General features: G+C 55.0%; 1 protein-coding gene across 1 annotated transcript in view; it reads right to left on the bottom strand.

Annotated features, from left to right (window-relative positions):
- The window catches only part of GTF3C1 (general transcription factor IIIC subunit 1), a 72263-nt gene that overhangs the window by 3150 nt on the left and 46764 nt on the right, over positions 1–22349 (bottom strand). The window contains exons 22-34 of the mRNA XM_081257938.1: positions 21970–22051; positions 21648–21836; positions 19725–19882; positions 17721–17863; positions 15508–15589; positions 13259–13371; positions 11658–11720; positions 10666–10759; positions 6998–7170; positions 5331–5618; positions 4370–4629; positions 2788–3068; positions 538–1093 (exon numbers count right to left, since the gene is read on the bottom strand). Of these exons, the coding sequence (XP_081114064.1) occupies positions 538–1093; positions 2788–3068; positions 4370–4629; positions 5331–5618; positions 6998–7170; positions 10666–10759; positions 11658–11720; positions 13259–13371; positions 15508–15589; positions 17721–17863; positions 19725–19882; positions 21648–21836; positions 21970–22051 (2482 nt within the window). The remainder of the gene's footprint in view (positions 1–537; positions 1094–2787; positions 3069–4369; positions 4630–5330; positions 5619–6997; positions 7171–10665; positions 10760–11657; positions 11721–13258; positions 13372–15507; positions 15590–17720; positions 17864–19724; positions 19883–21647; positions 21837–21969; positions 22052–22349) is intronic.

The raw sequence follows: 22349 nt of genomic DNA, 5'->3' as shown, positions 1-22349 counted from the left end.
CTTCACCCCAGGGCGGCAGGGCGTGGGGGGCAAAGCCTGCACGCCCAGGACAACATGGGACAGGTGGCAGGGTGCAAGTGTGCAGCTGGGCTCAGGGCCCGAGGACACCCCGCCCCGGGGAGCGGCGAGCGCCTGAAGCCCTGACTGCAGAGCTAGGGGTGTGAAACCCTTGGGCAAAAACATCCCAGAGGATTACAGCATGAGAGAGGAAAATGGGGCACCTGCCAGGCCCCTGGGGAGGCCAGAGCCCTCCCCTTTCTGCTTCCTGACAGGGATGCTTCAGGAAACACCTCTTTCCAGAACCAAGAGAGCGCCGTGTCCTCATGATTCACAGGTCGGCTTAGGAGCGCCTGAGGCCTCTGCCCTCTAGTGGAAATACGAGTGTCAACAGGCAAGAGCTTCCCCCTTGAAGTCGAGGCCGTGAAAAGTTGATGTAAAGGCCCCTTTTGTGGCTGCAGCAGGTTCGCCCGCCCATCAGGCCCCGTGACAGAGAATGGGCAGGTGGGGGAAGGTAGTGTGGGGGACAGGGTTTGGTACCTCTGGGGTCTTCAGGGCCCTCCGGAAGCTGGGCCTGACAGCTCAGCTGCTCTCGGCCTGGGGAGCTGGGTACCCCGACACCCTCTTGGTCCTCCTGCCTGGCTTCCGATGCTCTGGGGGGAGGCTCCCTTACGTCTGTGTCCTCAGGAGCTGTGGGCAGGGCAGGCACCTGGGTTTCTGGTTCTTCTTCTGCTCTGGGCCCCAGGCTGGGGGCCAAACGCAAGTCCTGGAGTGTGGGCCTCTTTGTGGGGGGCTCTGGGGCACTCTCGGGGTCGGCCCCCCCGCCCTGGCTGTCCACATCTGCACTGGCCCAGCTGGCACGCCTCTTGGCGCTCAGGGGGCCCTGAGAAGGTGGTGCCTGCCTCTCAGAGGGGTCCTCCTCGCTGGAAGGCCCCTCAGGGGGTCTGGCCTGGGGATCTTCTCTTTGAGGGTCAGTGCCCTCCTCTTTGTCTTTTAGCCGCACCGAGTGCAGGAGCCAGGGCTCGGCAGAGGCCATGGACACCAGGCGAGCGGTGTTGCCGCCGACTTCCAGCACCTGCTGTTGCTCTAAGAGGTCCTAGGAAAAGCAGGAGACACACGGCGTCTGTAGGGATCCCCAGGGTCATCGGGGTCCCCTTCCCCTGCCTGAGGTGTTTAAGCGTTCTGAGCAAGTGGCCAGCCCAGCTCCCTCAGCACAGGTGGCTCCGCCTGCGCCCTCAAAGCTGATGTGACCTTACACGTCTCCTTCTGCCTGGCCAGCTCCTCCTAGACTTAACACCCCACCCCGAGGGTTACCAAGTTCCTCTGCAAAAGCCATAATTATTCCCAAGTGAAGGAGACTGACTCCTTCCCTCGTTCACCACGCCCTCTTCCCATGTCCTTGTTCTTATCTACGAGCTGCACCAACTCTGGGCAGCACACAGGGATTCACCAACATCTTTTTCTTTTTTATTAAAAAAACCACAAGTCAAGATTCAAGGAGTTTGCCCCTGTTCACAGCCTGGATGCAGGACTCACACCCACATCATGCGGGTCTGGGGAGGGTTAGCGGCGCATGGGCCACGAGGGCCCTGTGCTGGACACCAGGAACAGAGGGAGCTGCCTGCCCCTCGCCTCTCAGCAGTCGGCGGGATCTGCTGCCTGGGCTCCAGCACCGGGGCCTGGGGAAAATCCTCACCCTCCCTCCCAGGGCCCCAGAGGCACCATGAGTTTTAAGAACAATCCAACACCAAGTGAAAGGTACTCAACAGCCCTCTTGCATTTCCTGTATGGGTAAGAACTCCTTTGATAATGACAAGTATCGACTTCCACACCCTCCCCCCTGCCCCAGGAACACACGCAAGGCAGGCACCTCCGCAACATCCATAACAACTGACACGCAGGAGGGCAAGCCAGGTCCTGGGGCACTTGATCTAAAAGGTCCAACTCTTCTCACATTCTTTGGGTTCAGGGGTCACTGATGAAAATGGGTGCGGGCAGGTAAAGCTGTAACCAAGAAGGACCCTATGGGGCCTTTGCGGGGCAGGCCTTTCCCCCATACCCTCTGCTTCAGCTCCTCTCTGCAGTACCCAGGTAACAGTCTCTGGTGCACTTTCCTGAGTTGTTTTACAGAGGCAACCCCCCACCCCACCATCAAATGGAACAAATTTAACTTCGCAGCCCCCAGACCTACTGCCACCTAAGGACTGACAGCGTTAACCCGTGACACCGCCCCGTTCCCTCACCATCAGCCAATCAGAGAACTGTACATGAGCTGATCACGTACTCTGAGACCCCTCTCCCTCGCCTGGCCTTTAAAAATGCTTTGCTAAAACCTTTCAGAGAGCTCGGGGCTCTCTGGGGCATGAGCCACCTGTCTCCTTGCAGGGCCCTGCAGTAAACCTTTCTCCCCTCCAAACTCCGACGTTTCGGCTTGTTGGGCCTCATTGCGCGTGGGGCACGCGGACTTGCGCTAACAAAGTGGTGAGTACTGTGGACCAGGTGCAGGGTATCTGGAGACAGCAGAGAGCTGGGGAGGACAAGGCCCATGGCTTGGGGGGGCTCCGGCCAGCTGTGCTGAAGAAACAGGGCCCAGAGTGGCCAGACCTTCTAACGTTCAGGAGAAGCTGGCAAAATTTCAGGCAAGATCTCCCGTCTTCCATGTTGACAACGAATCCAGCTTTTGAAAAAATTCCACTACACGCCCCAAGCCAAGCCCACCCGCAGCGTGCGTCTGGCCCGTGAGTGGCTACTTCTGGTTTGGCTACCACAGGCTGCCTGAGCACAGCTCACCTGGACGTAGTCTGCGAAGGCCCGGGAGCGCTCCCCATCTGTCCTCGCCAAGGCAGGGAACCTGCGGCTCAACTCCACCCTGTCCACCCCAAAGCAACCGGCCGCTGAGATGGCCCCCTGGACCTCCAGGGCGGCGGACACGTCTCCGGGTTTGTACCCAGACAGCGCCAGCCGGTGGGCGAACTCTTCCAAGCTGCAGGTGTCCTCCTGGCTGTTTATCAGCCTGGTGAATGTGTCAGGGAGGCAGGAGGTTCCCACCATCAGCTCTTCCAGAGAAGTGGCTGTGGAGACCAGGAGGACCAGAATCAGCCCTGAGAAGCCCCTCTCCTCCCCAGACCAGTGTACAAGCGATGCCGAGGCAGGTCATGCTCCAACACCGACTCACTGCTCCCCAAATGTCCAGGGGTTGCCTTCTGGGTGGACACGGTTGGGCCCCTGGCAGTCAGGTTCCTGATACATGCCGCCCTGGGCCCTTGACTGCAGCCCACTGGATCCCCAGGGCCAGTATGATTCTCTTGTTCAAGATTCACAGGGAAGGGCTCAAAGGTGGGGCTGGGATCTGAGAACCAGAACCCTAGAGCTCTGGAGGGAGTGGGGTGGCCCTCCACTCAGGCTGCCCGGGCCCCACCCTTCCTTATGCTCCCTTGTCCACGGCTCCGCAGACCCCGTGAGATACGCCGGGACCCCTCCACAAGTCCCGACTTTTTTTTTTTTTTTTTGCGGTACGCGGGCCTCTAGCTGTTGTGGCCTCTCCCGTTGCAGAGCACAGGCTCCGGACGCGCAGGCTCAGCGGCCACGGCTCACGGGCCCAGCCGCTCCGCGGCATGTGGGATCTTCCCGGACCGGGGCACGAACCCGTGTCCCCTGCATCGGCAGGCGGACCCTCAACCACTGCGCCACCAGGGAAGCCCAAGTCCCGACTTTTGTTCACACCAGCCACGGCTGGTTTCTGGTGCTTCCTGTACAAGGTGTCTCTGCTCAGACCACAGGCTACAGGTCATCACATTTTTGCCTGGGCCAAGCTCCTGATACAGCACAGAATACTGACTGTGGCTGTGAAGGTAAACACCTCAACATGTGAAAATAAAGGCAAGTCAGACAGAGCAGGAAAGGGGCAGGAAGGGGGAAGAGAAGTGCAGGGACGAGGCCCCAATATTCTCGTTTTACGTGGAGGGAGGAGAGAGACGGCCAGAAACTAAGGGTGCAGGGGATGGAGGTTTAAGCAAGGCATTATCGTCTCAAGGGCAATCAACAGAAGAACTCAGAAAAGTGTAAAAATTGGAAGTAAAGGAGATAAGAGATAATGAACATAAGCAGAATACTCATCTTTCACAGCAAGAGGTCAAAAGACAACACTCGGGCAAAAAGACCATGGTGAGCACTAACCACACAGCGGGCACAGCCCAGCGCTCCCCAAGTGGGCAACTCAGGACGTGTGCCCCCCGCGCCGACTGCTACGGATAGGAGGGCTTTTCCTTCGTTTTCCGCTTTGGCTCAGTCAGTGGTGGCTGCCACACGTGGCCTTGGGAGCCTGGCCATGAGCCCCAGGTCTGGGCCACGGGGCAGCTGGGGGGGCACTCACCAGCGGGCCCGAGCCCGGTGGGCTTCGGGGTGCAGCGCAGCCGGAGCTTGACCCGGCAGGAGTTCACCACAATGCTGTCGCTGGGGTTGAGGTTGCGGTTGCTGACGATGCCGGGGGCGCAGCAGCCCTTCATCAGCAGGTAGTTGGTGTGGGAGGCCTGGCGGGCTTTCACCTCGATGCTCCGGCGCTTGGCCCCCGAGCCTTCGTCCAGGTCTTCCTCTTCGTCCTCGTCCTCTTCCAAGGTGCCATCCTTTCCCAGGCTAGGAGCAGAAAACGGACCTGGACGACGGAGCCCAGCCAAGCTTTCTGCTGGTCTGGCCGCCCCTTCAGAGAGTGGCGCTCTGACCACAGATGCGGCCCTGGCATCCGGCTGTGAGGTCAGGTCAGCACAGACTGTGCTCCAGATTCATCCCCCTCGTCCGCCTTCCATACCCCCCCCCACCCCCCGTCCCTATACCTGTGTCTCTGCAAGGGCTGTCCCTTCGGCCTGGAAACCCTTCCTAGTCTCTGTCCAAAAATGCCTGCTTTTCCATTAAATCCCAATTCAGCTATTACAGCCTCAAGGAACCTTTAACGATCCCCCTGCTCTGCCTACCCCACCCTCCGTGCCACACTGTTCCGGGTCCTTCTCTTTGGCGTGGCCCAGTCACCCCCTCCTCTGGCTCCCCTGGCGCCCAGAGGCACCAGCAGGAGGTGCTGCACTGGACACCGCATTGGAACCCCTGGTTCACAGACCCGTGAGCTCCCGGAAGGCACTGCCGAGGCCCTGCTGTCTTTGTATGGCAAATACCCACACAATGCCAAGCACAACGCAGAGAAACGCAGCAAGTGTTCGTTGAAAATAAAACTCAGATGACCGAGGAAATAAAATTGCAGATGCCACAGCTTGCGAGGAAGTGATGGTGCCCAAAGCCCCCGACGGTGCTCAGAGCAGCATCCCAGTGGCTGCCCTGGCTCTCACCTCTTAATGACCTCGTTCTCCACCATTGAACTGTCCACCACCACGATCTGCTCTGGGATCCTGACGTCCATGGAAACAAGGCCCAAGGAGAAAAGGGTCAGGACGGCCACACAGTGTCCTCCAGGGCCGTCCAAAGAAAAAGCCACCAGGTCGCTCGTGGAGTCGTTATTATCCTGCTCTTTGAAGGAAAAATTATCAGGCTGGTCCAACTTGCCGGCAGCCCGGATTCTGTCGAAGAACTGGAATGATTCTGTGCAGATGGTACTCGGAAATCGCCACGTGAAAATCCTACGCAGAAAGAGAAGGGAAGGGCCTTTCTGAGGACAGGGTGCTGGAGGCCTTGGTGAGGATGGGCTGAGGGCACTTCATATCTTGCCGTCAACACTAAACACACCGGCTTCTCCCTGGAAGCCCTGTTTTCCATCTCGGATGAAGGTGCTGCACCTTTTCATCTAAGCCAACACCCTAGGCCTCGCGGTACCAAACTGGGGAAGATGAATGTGCTTTTTGTAATCATCTTTACACAAGGCAAGCCCTGAACCCCTACAGAGGGAAGGGGATATGCGTGTGTTCGATCTCACAGTCTCCACTCGGAGCCTGCAGTCAAGCCCTTGCCTCTGTCCAGAGGGGTGACTTTCCAGACCCTGTAACAACCTCTTGCTGACATGCCACAAACTGGGTCTAAAAAGTACATGATGGAGTTTCCCTGGTGGCGCAGTAGTTAAGAATCTGCCTGCCAATGCAGGGGACACGGGTTCGAGCCCTGGTCCGGGAAGCTCCCACATGCCGCGGAGCAACTAAGCCTGTGCGCCACAACTACTGAGCCTGCAAGCCACAACTACTGAGCCCGTGTGCCACAACTACTGAAGCCCACGTGCCTAGAGCCCATGCTTCCCAACAAGAGAAGCCACCACAATGAGAAGCCCGCATGCAGCAACAACGACCTGATGCAGCCCAAAATAAATAAATAAATAAAGAGAGAGAGAGAGAGAGAGAGAGAGAGAGAGAGAGCGAGCAACTTAAAAAAACAAAAAGTAGGGCTTCCCTGGTGGCGCAGTGGTTGAAAGTCCGCCTGCCGAGGCAGGGGACGCGGGTTTGCGCCCTGGTCTGGGAAGATCCCACATGCCGCGGAGCGGCTGGGCCCGTGAGCCATGGCCGCTGAGCCTGCGCGTCCAGAGCCTGTGCTCCACAACGGGAGAGGCCACAACAGTGAGAGGCCCTCATACCACCAAAAAACAACAACAACAAAAAAAAAACCCAAAAAGTACATGATGGCTTCCAAATGAAGCGTGCGAGCCTGCAAGACAGGCGGCCTGGTACAGCTTGGAGCCGTGAAGATAAGGACCAAGGTTACATCCAACCGGAAGGGTGCACTCTTAGCTGGTCTAATTATTAGAAACCCATTTTACCCAATTTTATGGGGAAAAGGGAAACAAACTACCTACAAAATTGGTAAAACACCCCAACACAAAATACGGCAAGCATTAACCTTATTCCCATAGAAGGGAGGACAGACATTGATGAGAGACTTGGTCCCAGAGGCTGCGTCTCGCACACGAGGCCACGAGAGGCCCAGGCCGCCCTGCTCTCTGATGAAGAGGGACGCCCGTCACTTCCGCTCACCTGTGCTCCTCTCTGCAGCCAGGCCCCGCCCTCCCCGTGCTCACCTGTGGTAGGTCTGGGACAACTGGTAGGACATGGGCGCAAAGGGCAGAGCACGGTTTTTCTTGGGGCCCAGCGTGTGGTTGACCCGGCGCCGGTTGACCAAGCTCCTCTTCTGGTACTCCACAAAGGCCTTCACCAGGATGTGGTCCTTATACTCCCGGTAGAGGCGGAACGTCTGTAACACAGCAGGCCGTGTGTGAACAGGGCTCTCCAGCCGGCGGGGGGAAGACCCCGATGTGGATGCACAGAAGCCACAGCTGATCGTCGATGGAGGAAGCGGCTGGCGGTGGGGGAGAGCCCGGAGGAAGCCCACATCCCGACGGTCGGCCCGCACCCACCTTCACGTCACCTCAGAGAGTACAGAGAACAGGCAACTGCAGGGAAAGGCGGGCTGCGCCCCATGCCTATTTCTCTGGCTGCAAAGACGCTGGGAGCTGACGCAGAATCATCTCTGATACCACTGTATCCCTTACCCCTACCTAACCCATCAGCATGTCTGCTGGGCTCTACTCCCGAAATATGTTCCCAGACGCATCTGGTCTGTGCCATCTACACTGCCACCATCTGGGCCATGCCACGATCGTTTCTCCCCGTGGCCCCCTGCCCCCAGCCCGACCACTCTGCACAGCAGCCAAAGTAGACCTTTGATGCCTAAATCAGACCACACGTTCCTTCCCTGCCTCGAAAGCCCCGACGGCTTCTGTCTGCAGGGGGAACTCCCAGTCCTCACTAGGCTTGACGAGACCCCCGTGAGTGGGACCCGGCCCACCACCGTGGCCTCAACTCCTACAATAAGTGCAGCCCTTGCTCACCACCCTCCAGCCTCACTGGCTTCCTTACGTTTCTTGAAAAAGCCAAGGCACTCCCGCCTCGGGGCCTTTGCACTTCCTGCTCCCATTTCTTGGACAGCACACTCCCCCAGGCTCTGCGTGGCTGACTCCCTAACATTCAGCTCTCAGCTCACACACGTCCCCTCAAAGGCCAAATCCTCCTCCGTCCCGCTCCTCGGCAGTCAACTCAATTACACTGACCCGTTTCCCTTTCTCCGTCGTAACCGTGTCTACGTGAAATGGTCTCATGTGTTTATTCCCTGTCACTCTCTATGGAGCACAGACTCGACTCGTACTGCTGCCCCAGCAGGCGCCTGGCACCCAGCATGGGCCAAAAGGGAGGGCGGTGTTGGGTCCTGGGTGCAGAGGCTCCCCCCGCGGGCCACGCCGCCATGGCTCCCTGGCTTGCAGATGTGGATCCCGCCCAGAGGAGGCGCAGCTCAAAGGACTGCGGGACCGGCAGTCCCGTCATTCCCGTTTTCCGAACAGCATTGGTTCAGTCAACTGACAGCGAACGTCGAGTACACACCAGCCTCCAGGAAAGTTCAAAGCACCGGCCAAGAAAACCTGCAGGCATGGTCTCAGAATCCTGGCTTAGAAATTTCTCTTCTGCACTGACCCCGGGACCCGAGGGTGACAGGAGACTGAGGCTCATGGACTTCGAGGGATCTTCTGAGGCCACACTGCTGGGAGGGGCGGGACCAGGGAGAGGATGAGGTCTCGTCCTCGAGCCAGTGGCCAGGGGATTGGGAGTCAAGTGGTGGTCAGTTGGGGTGCTGGGGCAGCATGGGGGGTGGCTCTCCCGGAGACAGAGTGGGGTCTGGGCACACACTGGGTCCTGTCAGTCCGAGGTGCGCACAGCGCCCTCGATATCTCCAGGTACCACCTCTACGTCAGTCCTGGCGCACGGACTAGCAGCCTGATGGGGAAGACTGAGCGGGGCGGAGGGAAGAAGCAGGATGCAGCCGTTAGGTCATCACTGCTTCCCCCCAAGCGGAAGTGGAAGCTGAATCCAGCTTCCTGTGAAACACCTGCACCTTCTGCTCGCCTCTTCCATGTGAAGACGAGGATGGGCACGCTCCCCAGACGGCCGCTGACGTGGAACAGGAGCGCACAGACCACACACAGTGAGTGGGGAGTGTGGCACAGCCCGTCAGACTCCCAAGAGGCTGGGCTGTCACAGACACAGTGAACTACCGCCATCTGGGGTGCCTGTGACGTCCACCTTCCTGCAGCACACTTCCCGGAAGCTCAGGGCTGCAGGGAGCCTGGTAGGATCCCGGGTGGCCTCTGACCTCATCCCTTTTCTTTTTTCTTGGGGGGTGGGGTGGGGTGGGCACACCACGTGGCTTGTGAGATTTTAGTTCCCTGACCAGGGATGGAACCCGGGCCCTTGGTAGTGAAAGCGTGGACTCCTAACCACTGGACCACCAGGGAATTCCCTGACTTCATCCCTAATGACCTCCCACTCCTTGCTGCCAGGGGGAGGGGGTTGCTGAAGAAGGGCCCTGTGTCCTCCTTGGGCTCAGATGCTCTCTCTCATGGGACTTCCCACACCCTGGGTGGTCAGGGAGAGTGACAGCCCCTTGGCACCATCCCTACCGCTCAGACCTCACCTGGAAATGGAGCTAGAGGAAGGAAAAGTGAGGCCACGGCCCTGGCTGGGACACAGGGACCAGGCTCTTGCCATAACTTGGGGGCTGGGCTTTCTCGTGTTGACGGGGGTTGGACCGACCCCCGAGGTCCTGCTAGCTCTAACCCCGGCTGGGCAGGAGAGCTCGTCAGGGTCCTGCCCCCTCCACTCCTGACTGCAGACTGTGGGGTGGGGCCTGGGGCCCACGTGCCACAAGAGCTCTCCAGTTGACTCTGAAGCATCCCCACAAAGTCTGGGACAGCACCCGTCTAAACAGATCAGTGGGATGAGAAATAACACCAGCCTTTTGTTTTCTTATTTTTTTTCCCCTCATGTCCCAAACGGGCTTGAAGAGCTGAGTTTTGGGTTTAGAGACTAAATACAAAAGTAGACAGGCTCTACTTGGAACACACTTTTGCAATCACTAGAAACAAGGGGAAGCACGGGCTCGGGGAGTGGGCCCCTCTGCTGGGGGCTTGGAGCCACACAGACTCAGGTTAGATGGATGAGCTCTGGGATCTTGGGCATGGGCTTTTGAACTTCTCTGAACCTCAAGTTTTCACGCTTGTAAAAGAGTACTTCCCAGGCTTAGTGCGGGGCTGAATGAGATCCGCCTTTCTCTTTCATCCTCATTCGGCCACGATAAAGCAGCATTACAGTTCTAGTAAGTTCTCAAGAGATATATGACTCAACGCCTGCAGAAAGGCAGCTTTCCCACTGGGCGATATCTAGCAATCAAAATATGTTGATATCTGTCCGTTATAATTGGAAAAGATATGCCGTGTAGTCCAATTACTTTCTCAGCTCTTTTGAGAGGTTCATTTCCTCTTCTGCCTAATTTTCTGCCTTCAACATTAGACTCAAAACCTCAGCGCTGGGAGGGATTCTGGAGGTCACCAGATCCTGTGCCCATACTTCAAAGATGAATGGGGGAGTTCCCTGGTGGTCCAGGGGTTAGGACTCGGTACTCTCACTGCTGTGGCCTGGGTCCAATCCGTGGTTGGGGAACTAAGATTCCAAAAGCAGCGCGGTTCGGCCAAAAAAAAAAAAAGATGAACGGAGTGAGGGCTAGAGTCTCAGGGGCAATCAGGCCCTCTGAGGCCCTGCAGTGAAGTGAAGGGGTGGAAACCTCACATGGCCCGGCCTGGGAAGGGCCCTGAGTTCCAGAGCACTGCTGTGAAGCTGATGTTGCGTCCCCGACACCCACCTGAAATGACTGGTAGATCTCCATCTGGCTGTCCGAGAGGGCCAGTGTGCTCTGGATCAGGTTCTGGAGCACCAGGAAGTGGATGTCATCCACGCTGAAAGAGACGGGGCAACAGGGCCACGTGAGCCCACAGGCCGCAGGGCACGCTCATCTTGGGTAGATTCGGTCTCAAAAAAGTTTTCAATCTCACAAAAGTGATACGAATGTCCAAACTAGTCATAAACCAAAACAAAAGAAATGATGGTTTTTATGCCTTACTGATTGGTCCATTTTCACAGGGAAAAAGTTTCAGTCCAGTGAGTAAGGGGTGACATAACCTGGAAACGGGTTTTCATGACAACTAACAAATGTGGTTAGTGTTTAGATTTTCTTTTTGTCTAATTTTAAACAACTGTTTCTCCAATGAGAATAGGCTTTTCATTGAATACAGAGCTAAAAATCAAATTGAATACTGATTATCCAAGATGGAAAGAAAATGCTGAGGCTTCTTTCTTTCTTTTTCTTTTCTTTTTTTACTTTTCGCTATGCTGCGCAGCGTGCAAAACCTTAGTTTCCCCACCAGGGATCAAACCGGCGGCCCCCTGCAGTGGCGGTGGGAAGTCTTAACCTCTGGACCATCAGGGAAGTCCCAAGGGAGTTTTTGCTTGGGAAGTTCATGGGCTAGGAGTTCAAACCCCTTCCCCAACCCGTCCTCAACCTGGGCCAGTGACAGGCAGGGTGAGGGGTCGGCACACTCTCCCCGCACAGGGCCTAATAATGAATAATTTAGTCTCTTTGGGCCCAGTGGTCTCTGTTGCAGCCACTCGACCCTGCCGTTAGAGCGTGAAAGCAGTGCAGACTACACGTGCAATGGGTGTGGCTGTGTTCCAATAACACTTTATTTCCAGAAACCAGCGCCAGGCTAGATTCGGCCCTAGATGACCCTGTGCTAGGCTGCAGACAACCCAATCAAGCAGCCTAGGAAAAGGTACTGGGTCTCTGTCAGTACTTGCCTATTAAGTTCATCCTCTTTCCTGACTTGGTCTTTTTCATCTCCAATCATCAAAACTCGGTATCTGCATAGGAAACAGAAGAACTTGTGAATGGAGCCCAGCTGACCTTCCATAGCCAAGGGGATGCTCGCGGGAGGTGGTTACTGACTGGCTAACGTGGCGGAAAAAATAGTAAAGTCCCTAAAACTGAAACATGTGCATGCAAATTAAAATGAGAACACACCAGGTTCTGCCCATCGAATTGAGCGTGTTGCAAGAATGAGGGTTAAGGAAATGAGGAATGTTCGTTCACTGACCATTTTGAGGCAACAAGGAGACGTTAACTCACAGGGAGCGACTGTTAAGTGTTAACCGGAGGAGGACAGACAGCTGTGGGTCACCAGGATGAAGAACAAGCATAAGGAAGAAGGTGGCGAGAAGACGCCCCACAGGGCAAAGTTGTATCATGAGACGGGATTACAGGTTAACCCCCGATCTACTTTTCTGAGCTCCAAGTAATATTGTTTTATTGTGTTCATACCAAGCAAATAAATATAGAAGTAAATCGTAGAGCTCTACAAAAAAACATGGCCATCTATTTGAGACATTTCTTTGGTTTCTACAAAACTAAAGTCAAAACTCATCTTGGCAATCGTAAATGCTTCCTAAAATTTAGGAACAAGACAAAGCACCTTTTCAGAAAAACGTGACCTGATTTTGGTCAAACAAGAAAATATTTGGAATTTATTGAAAATATGTGGGGACAGAAATTATATATAGGTAAACAGGCCACTTGAAACATCTTCAAGACAAGAGAAACCATGCCACTTGTGGGTTCTGGGGAAGAGTTTGTGGCAAAGGCAAAATCTGTAAACGACTACAAATCGCTCCTTGGCCCTGGCACACAGTGGGCACGACATAAAACTATTTGTTGGGTGAATGAAAGGACGAGATCCCCAACTGAAACGCAGACGGCTTGCTGAAAAGATACCACACAATTCACAGTGGGACCTGATGGATGGACGTGTCTCTACAGGAAGAAATGTGGAAATACAGTGGCGAGAGGGACTATCCTGATGAGGATGGTGAAGAGAAGGGATTCACATTTGGATTAAGCAGCGGAAATAGGTCTGGTTCACAGCACTGAAGATTTTCAAGTTTCACAGGTCTGGGCTCAAACCCAAGTCTGTTCTTTTCCAGATGCCCAGTGGTTGAGCTGGAAAGAGCAGGGGCTCTGGGGTCAGACCTACATAAGTTCAAATCCTGGCCTGGGGCTCACTAGCACTGTGACCTTGGGAAGTTAAGTACCCCTCAGAGTTTCCTGTGCTTAAAATGATCAATCGTAGCAAAAGGACTCAAATACTTGAGTAAGCCAGAATTAAGTCAGAGCAGGGCCTTCATGTAATGGAAGGGAGTACTTGGTGGGGCGCGAGGGATGGCAGTGCCTCCCATTTTCAAGTCGCCCATGAGAGCAGACGAGGGCGTCCAGGGTCAAGGGTAGTGCAGGGTTCGCTGCAAGGTCAAGCGGAACGGCTGATGGGGGACACACCCGTGACGGTCCTGGCCGGTGACTTCTCCTCTTGCCCCAAAGTTCACACAGAACCTTCCCAAGGGAACCTTACCTGGCAAACAGCTCCTTGAGTGTGTCTGGGATTTCAAGGTTAGGATTCCTTAGGGCTGAACTGAACTTCTCTTTAAGCTTCTCCACAAATTCTTTAAACTCGCTGGCACAAACCTTTCAACATGAGAGAATGAGATGTTAAGCCCTTTTTCTCCCTGAATGGAGGTTTCACTAAGACACATTGAGGGAAAATCTTGTAGCAAACTCCCTCGGCAGCGACCTCCCACAGACATTGACAGAAACACTGTCTCCTGTGCCCTCCTGCCTCCCCAGCCCCCACCCCCCGGAAGGTGACAGATGCTCACCACTTCACTCGGAGATGGAGAGCCTTACACCTGGTGCCTTAAATCTGCGCCACCAGCACTCTCCTCCAAGGCCCAGATGGGAGCCCCCAACGTGCTCTGTGCAGTCTCCTCCAATCAGCAGGCCTGTGTCCCCTTGTCGCCTTCCTCCCCCCAGGTCTGTTCCTCTGTGACTCACCTGTGCAAGTCAGCCTCCACCGCCATGCTCAACGCTCAACCGTGAACCCCAAACCAAACCCCTCCTCCTCTGTACCCAACCTGCGACCATCCCAGTGCAGACCTGGATCACAGCGTGGTCCCTCACTGCCTCGCCACCCCCAGGCTCACACCTCCAACTCATCCTCCATGGTGTGGCCGGCAAACCGACCCCGTCACCCTGTCACGTGGTGTCCAGCGCTACAGGACAAGTTCACACTCCTCCCTGACGCCTCTCGCTGCTGTCCTCCCATGGGGCACCTCGCCCCCCTTTCTCCTCTGCCTTTCCTTGGCTGGTCCCTCATCTCTGCAGTCTGGGCTCAGTGCTGACACATTTGAAAAGCCCTCTGTAGTAGATGCCGTTGGTCACCTACTTCCTTCATCCCGTTCTTTCTTAGCAGTGGAGCCAGCCCCAATTTGGTGTGGGGAGACAGCCTGCCCAGCTTCCCGAGGAGAGTCAGGACGGATCTTCTGGGAAAGGCTGTCCCCTCCCTGATACAAGGGCCCTCTCCCCACTTCTTCTTGCCCTGGGATTCTGTTGTGAGGACTGAGCTCCAGCAGTTACCTGGCAGCCATGAGGTGACCAGCGTGAGGATGGAAAGCTGACCACCAGGGATGGGGACGGAGTGACAGGATAAACGGGGGACCCTGAGGACATCTCTGCTTTGCTGCACCTGCATAGGATGGCCTACTTCCGGGCTGCTTGGCACACGGGGAAAAAAAAGCCTTAAGCCCGTTATGGTTTTTTTTTCCGTCACCTGCATCAAAAGCACTCCTAATTCTCCCTCTGAGACCTCAGCGGCCTGTGCTTTCCTCTCTCAGGGTGGCTGCACTGTTCTGTGGCGCGCGTTTACTTCTCTGCCCGTCCCACTGCCCTGTGGCTCCATTTCAGCTGGCCTCGCCTGGCGCAAGGCCGGACATACACGCAGCGGAGTCCGGTGTTAGCTCAATGAGTGAGGGGTGAGCAGACTCTGAGCCACAGAGCAGAGAAGGCTGGGTCTGGAAAGACAGTTTCCTTCCTTGTCAATCACCGTCCCGGCCCCGCCCACAGAAAACTCAGAAAGAAGACTCATGGCCGGGCTTCCCTGGTGGCACAGTGGTTAAGAGTCTGCCTGTCAATGCAGGGGACAAGGGTTCGAGCCCTGGTCAGGGAAGATCGACATGCCGAGGAGCAACTAAGCCCGTGCACCACAATGACTGAGCCTGCGCTCTAGAGCCCGCGAGCCACAACTACTGAGCCCGCGTGCCACAACTACTGAAGCCCATGAGCCTAGAGCCCGTGCTCCGCAACAAGAGAAGCCACCGCACCGCAACGAATAGTAGCCCCCACTCGCCTCAACTAGAGAAAGCCCGCACACAGCAACAAAGACCCAACGCAGCCAAAAATAAAAATAAAATTTTAAATAAAATTTAAAAAACCCCCCAAAACCCATGGCCTATCCACGAGCTTTCCAGAAGTCTAGCTGTTTGTAATTTCTGAAGAGCAACACTATTTTCTTAATAAAATAGACCCAAGACACAGCAGCGTTGCAACGAGACATGGCAAATTCTAATCATCTTTAAAACTGATGCTGGACCCAGATCAAGTGAGGGCCACAGCCAAAGAACTGACAAGTCAATTTCCCAAATGAGCAGGGGAAAAGCCCATGTTTGCAAGGCTGGCAGAGGCACCGTGGGACCCAGAGGACCAGACTAGAACCTAGAAATCCCTGCCTTCAGGGCAGGCTGAGCCCAACCACCGCGCGGGGCCCACCTTCGGGTCTCCATAGTCGCCTTTTCGATTCATGAAATCTCCAACAAGCGCCTTATCCTGGTACACCTCGGCGAGGCAGACCCTGTGGGGAGAGCAGGCCACAGTGAAGTCTGGGCAATGTCACGATGGCCACGTTCAGAACCACCGGAAGATTTCTGTCCTAACAGTTCTGGCCTTGGGTAAACATGGAAGTATGATCTGCTTATGTGCCTGCTGGGTGATTATAGCTTTTGAAAATGAAGGATTGGGGGTCGGCCTGTTTGTGCTCATGCTTCACATCTCGACTTCTCTGCACTTCTGTCCTCCACGTGCAAACTGAGAACAGTAGCTTCCACACGCCTGCCCTCACGGGGATTTGGCCAGGACCACAGGAGAGACCTATGTCGAAGAGGATCTTAAATTTGGAAACAGGCCCTGGTGCTTGGTATTAAGAGCTCCGGCCTCCTCCAGCACTCTGTCCACTGCACACATCTTCACACCTCCAGGCACCAAAAGAGCCTGACCTGCCCAAAGGGAAATGGAGGGAAAGACAACCAGCGTTTGCTGGGTTCCTAGGAGCTGCGCACTTTGAAAGCTGGAGCTGCTCCTTCATAAAGAGCTTGCAAGGTAGAGACTGTCATTCCACTTCACAGCTCAGTGAGGTGTAGGGTCCGCCCCTGCCCCCGAGGTCACACGGAAGCCAAGGGCCAGGGCAGGTGGGACAGGTGTGGAAACAGCCTCTAAGGGGATGAATGCCCCGTCCCAGGTCCCACAGCTCTGAGCTGCAGTGGATGAAGACCTGGCCTGCACGCCCTGCAGCCCCCTTCATGTCCCTCTTCCCCGGCTGCTGCAGGACAAGAGGAAGAGCGTCAGGCAGGGGCCAGGAAACCCGACTTCCAGATCTCACTTCACTGCCAGCTCACTGTCACCCCAGCCAACTTGCACGCTCTCTCTGGGCCTGTTTCCACTCTGCAAAGAGCAGGACTTTGGACCAGGTGATCAGAGCCCTTTCAGCAGAATATTCTAAGAGTCTTCCATGCACTGGGGAAGTGGCTTCACACAGGAAGGCCCCTTGGTGGGTCTAACCCAGCGGTTCTCGTCGGGGCGATCTGCCCCCCTGGGGGGGCGTGTGAAGACATTTTTGATTGTCACAGTTGGCGGGGTGTGGGGGTGGGGTGTGGGTGGGCGGGTTGCCACTGGCACCTCGGGGGTGGAGCCAGGGAGGCTGCTAAACACCCCACAGTGCCCAGGACACCCCACAACAGAGAATGAGCCACCCCACATGTCAGCAGCGCCGAGACTGAGAAGCCCGGGCAGAGGGCTGAGTCTCCTCTGCAATCCAGGGCTGGGCTGCTTTCCTTGCAATCTGGCTGACTGCAGGCAGCGCACGGCTCGGAACCAACCCGGAGCCAAGCTCTCCCACTGACCCGTGGCCCGAACGTCAGCTGGTGGAAGAAGCTCCGCTTTCCGGCCTCACCCTCATGCTGGCTGCAACACTCGGGTACCTTCCCACACCACCTGCTGGGCTTCCCCACTCGAGCCCACGCCGGCAGCGGGAGGGAGCTGCAGGAGTCTGACGGGGCTGGCGACAGCTTTACACCCTGGCCCTGAGGGAAACAGACGGCGGGCAGCCTCCCTGGCAACTGCTGATGGGGGAGGCTTTGCAGCTCCTGGCCAGCTGCCATCCCCTCACGTCTTTAGGGAACGCCCGGCTCTGCTGAGGAAATGGCCGAGTGCATTTGGCCCAGTGACCCCGTTCCTGTCTAGCTTCTTTCTGGAGTGAGCTATGTGATGGACCACTGACAGGGAGACATCAAGAGCTGCTCTGGAGTGTTGAAACCCTCGTGGAACTGGGCAGAGGCCTCTGCTTTCACCACATGCCACTCAGGTGAGGTGAAGAGGTAACATTCAGTGCTGTGACCTAGCCTGTTTAGCTTGTTTCTTCTTCACCTGTAACACAGGAGAGTGGCACATGCTTCACGAGGCTCTTCTGAAGTGTAAATAGCACCTTGAATGTGAAAGTGCCCAGAATCACACCTAGCCACCCCCAATCAAGGACAATCTCACTGACCGTCCCCAACAGACTACTGATGTGCTACTGGGCGACTCAGATTTTGTCTATCTGGTGTTTACAGCCGACTCTTAAGCAAATGGGATGGAAGAAGTGTAAAGAATGAACTAGAAGCATTGGGATACCCTCGTCTTGGAGTCATGGAAGTTCAAAGGAGGCTTACTTATAGTTCAGATAGGCTTGTGGATTTTTGACTATGTAGCGAGCTCTTCGTCCGACCGAATGGGATGTTTTATCCAAAGACTCTTCCAAGGTTGAGTGCAAAATGTCCCGCACGACCTGCCAGGGGACAAACGGGCCCTTCACCTGGATCAAACACGAGCCAAGACACAAAATCAGTATCCTCGGAGCCCACGTCATGGGTCACTGATGTAAAGGAGGGGGTGCGTTCTGTGGAAGCTCTTGCCTCAGCGGACACTCAATACTGTCACCTTGTGCATTTACTCAGTCACCTGTACTGGGCACTGACCACGTGCCTGGCCCCGAGCGGGTGCCGGGCAGAGAGGAAGGAATAAGACAAATCCTCCAGGTCCAGTGCGAAGAGTATCTTTTGGTGACTAGTAGAGGTACTCGGAGGGTGCTTGGGTAATACTGACTGGAGGGCAGTGCGTCACAGGAGGTCAGGAGTATAGAAGATGCATTTCATTAGACGGCTTTAGAGGTTTAAGTACCCATCATGTACGCTCAAGAACGCTCTGTGTAGGGCACCTGTGGTTACACTAGTGGAAAGGAACGTGCTGAGTCACAGACCCAGGAGACCCTCTCAGTGAACACATGCAGGAAGGCACAGCCCAGGTAAGGAAGGGCCTTGATGACAGGGTTATTTTCTTAGCGCCCCAGCAGGAGTGGGCCCAGGAATCTGGTGTAAGTTGAAGCGAGTAAGTGGAGGGTCCGTGCAAGGCTCTCCTGGCTCCCCTGGCTGCGTGGAGGGGGGGGGGGAGGGGAGAGGCCTCTCCCATCAGTGCTGTGATGAGACAAGGCCAGGTATCAGGGACAGCAACACGCCTTTGGGTTCCTCCTGGCAGAAGGGATTGGGTGGGAATCTAGGAAGGGGTGGAGGGATAAGAAAATCTGGGGCAAAAATAAACAAAAGGGATTTAATGAGCTTGAAGGCAGAGAGCGTCAGCCCTCTCAGTGGGTTTCTCTTGGATGGTATGGCTGAGAACAGGAAACACAAACGGGGCTCCTATGAAGCCGCCTCACCTACTCTGCCTGGCGGTATTACTGCCTGGAAGGGGCCCTGGGCGGGACACTGGCAGAGCCCACGCTCCGGGTGGCTTCTGGGAACCAGCCTGATGGGACATTCGACTCGGCATGGCATGGGAGGTGGGGAGTGAAACTGGGGACACCCACCGTCCCACGCTGACTTGGTCCACACGGACAGAGCGATTCCTGTGTGGGAGGCACCACGCGAGGGGCTGCAGCTACAAAAACAAGTAAGTAGTCTCTCTGCCTCTAGAAGCAGCCACTCCAGTGGGCTAAGAGGCGCCAGAAGCCAAAGGAGCAGCGTGAAATGTACATGTCCAAGGAGCAGAGTGAGAACGCAATAAGTACTTCCCTTTGGGGGGATCAAGGAAGCCTTTCCAGAGATGATAAGCGGTTACTGAAAGATAAACGGGAGTTTTCCAGGCAGATGAGGGTGGGAGGCAGGGAGCCGGGAAGGGTCAGAGTCCTGGTGAAGAGAGAGGGACAGCACAGATCTCAGCCGTGTGGCCTGCAGCCAGGCAAAGACATAGATGCGTGAGCCAAAGCCAGGAAACAGATGTGCAAAAATAAGCATGGCGGGCGCACGGATAACTAAGAAGAACCTGCTGTATAGCACAGGGAACTCTATCAGTACTCTGTAATGACCTAAATGGGAAAAGAATCTAAAAAAGAGTGGATATATGTATATGTGTAACAGATTAATTTTGCTATACACCTGACACTAACACAACATTGTAAATCAACTATACCCCAATAAAATTAAAACAAAACAAAACAAGAAAACGAGCGTGGTATCCATTGCTAGGATTCTGGGAAATGCTTCTCCCAGCAGCCAAGTGGAGTAGGTGGGATGGATGAGAGGTCCCAGGTATAAGCCTCCCTATATGGGTCCCATGATGAGAGGGACTCGCAAATCAGCGGGCCAGAGACTGGGAGGGGGCGGGGGCGCTGGGCCGGGTACCTTGGTGTTGAGGACGTTGCTGGCAATCCGGCAGAGCACAAGCAGCCCGTCCTCCTGCATGGACCAGGTGACGCGCAGCCGGGTCATCCTCTGCAGGGCGCTCTGGTCAGTCTCGTCGTGGTAACGCAGCCTTTTGCTTTTTTCTTCCGGGAGTTCTTCTAAAAGGGGAAGAGGAGAGGGGGCCTCTAATAACCAGTTTGGAGCTGTCACTGTGGAGAGGGGAAGGGTCCCTATCCAGCAGGTCAGACTGCACCAAGGTACTGGTTATCAGAATCTCATCGTGCGCAGAGTCATGTAAATTAATCACAAAAGACTCAGCCCATCCTGACAGATTTTTTTTTACCCCTTTCATCATTTCTCTTTGGTCACATCTCGTGGAGATGGGCTGGGCAGCCTGATGCAGCCTCTTGTTAGTTATCTGCCCATCTCTGATCCTTCCCTTGGAGGTCCTGAGCCCTTTGAAAGCACCTCGCACAGAAGCCGAGGGAGCCTGCTTGGGGTGCGCTCTCTGGGTAAGTGGGTCCCCACCATTCCCTGCTCTGCGACCTCAGAGATGCTGTGCAAACTCTGGCGCAGCGTGGGGACAAGGCCCACTCTACGGGGCTGCCCCGAGGAGTGAACGAGACTGGGTATAAAACACCTCGCGCAGCACCTGGCACAAAGTAGCTACTACCTAAATAATATCACTAACATTATGGAATGTTTACTAGGTGCCAAACACTGGCTTAAGCTTTTTACATATATTCACTTATAATTAAAAATAATACTTGGCAACAACCCTATGAGAAGGATACAATTATTATCCCCATTTGGCAGCTGAGGAATTGGAAACACAGAGAGATACAGCACCTTGCCCGAAGTCAGAGCCTAGTAAGCAGCAGACAGCATTGGAACCTTGAGCTCTCAACCACTGGGTTTCCCAGAGTTTCTTCCCCTCGGGGAGTCGCTGGTGGCAGTTTCACAGGCAGACGCCATATGCTACCATATGCTACTCTGCCAATTCCAAAAGACTGTTTGTTTAATGAGTGTCTTCCAAATGAGGGCAGGAGAAAAGTGGGCAAGAGCATTTAGATTCAAATCGACACCACCACCGTATTTTGCCTTGTAATGAATTCAGGTCTTTGCGAGCCAAATTGATCTTATGCATATCTGGACAGGCTAAACAGAGGAGGCTGTTTCAGCTGATGTGAGGCTATTTGTTTTGAGCACCAGCAGAATAAACCACTAAAAACAGGTTCCTGTTAAAATATTCTGTTCTCAGCTGAAATAGCTATAGCTATCAGATTGCTGTTAAAACACACACACCGCTGAGGTGATATAAAAGTGGCCTAAAACCTGGACACTGGTCTTCTCGCTGCCCTCCTTCACTGTAAATACCGCCCAAATGAAGACTCCAAAGGGCAATCTACGAGGCACCACACACGATGGGTTCACGAGATCTGGAGAGAGCCTGCAGGCTTAAGTGACGCCCATGTTGCCTCTGATTTAAAAACACAACATAACTTTAAACTTTGCCCTGATTAGCACAGATGCAGATATTAACAAGCAAACCAAAAGAATAATAGGATTTGGGCTGGTTGTGATGCGGACTTTGCTATGGATTTTTTGCCAAGGTTTTTTTTCCCCAGTTGAGAAGGAATTAGAAATTTGAACTGAGGGAGTTACTAAGTGAAAAGGCTCTACACAATGCACAGACAGAGTAAGCAGGGGGAAGCACAGAGTCAGTTTGAGGCCCTCTCGGTCAGCAGGCTGAGTGTGGAAAATAAAACGTGATCATGCAGAGTTAGTGCTCCAAAGAGAAGGAGACGGAACCCGAGTCTGAAGGCAGAGCTCAGGCTGGGCTGAGGGGAGGCTGCTGTCCATCCCCAGCCAGACCGTGCATGCAAAGGCAGGCCTGGCAAACACGAACGAGCATCCCGAAACCTTTTTTCTTTCTCTTGATCTTCTTCCCAGGGTCCTTCTTCAGCCGTTTGCGCTTCTGGCTTTTCCCACCCCTCACTTTCTGGTTCCTGTCCAGCGTGGGCTCTCGGCCAACCTCAAAGTGCTCTTCCCTGTCAGCACAGAGCCCCGATCCTGCTCGCGCTTCTCCCCAGACAGTCAACCTGCCGTTGCCTGGAAATAAACACAGGACACCGGCGCTGCAGAATGACCTCTGCAAAGGCCAGAAGTCAAAGCCAATGTGCAGCGATCGTGTCGGCCGGAGACAGTCCCACGTCTATTTCTGCTGAACTCCTGGCCCACGTACCTCCAGCGCCAAGAGGCAACGGGCGTTTGGACAGAAACGTCTGCAGCCTCACCGTGAGCCCGTTCTCCGATGCGGTGGTCTCCTAAAAGACGAGGATGGCACTGGATCAAGCGTTAGCTTTCATGGACCCCGGGGAGCCCAGGGCAGCCACAGCGCTGAGGTGCACAAGTCTCTGACGAAGAGACTGTGTGGGGACCGCCACCCTCCTATCACACACGTACCCCCTCCCCGTGTGACCTTTGTCTTACAGACTTTCTGTTCTTTCTTTTAAAAAGGAGTACTTGTCCACATCACAGAATAAATTAGAATCCGTTGGGGAAAAAAAAAAAAAGGCCAGGCAGATATTTAAGGGGCCTGACATGCCTTTAGTATATATGGAA

The sequence above is a fragment of the Mesoplodon bidens genome (assembly GCF_964165515.1).
Source record: "Mesoplodon bidens genome assembly, chromosome: 15".
Taxonomy (NCBI): domain Eukaryota; kingdom Metazoa; phylum Chordata; class Mammalia; order Artiodactyla; family Ziphiidae; genus Mesoplodon; species Mesoplodon bidens.
Note: the sequence above shows the minus strand (reverse complement) of the source record. Positions and strands in the feature narration are given on the sequence as shown.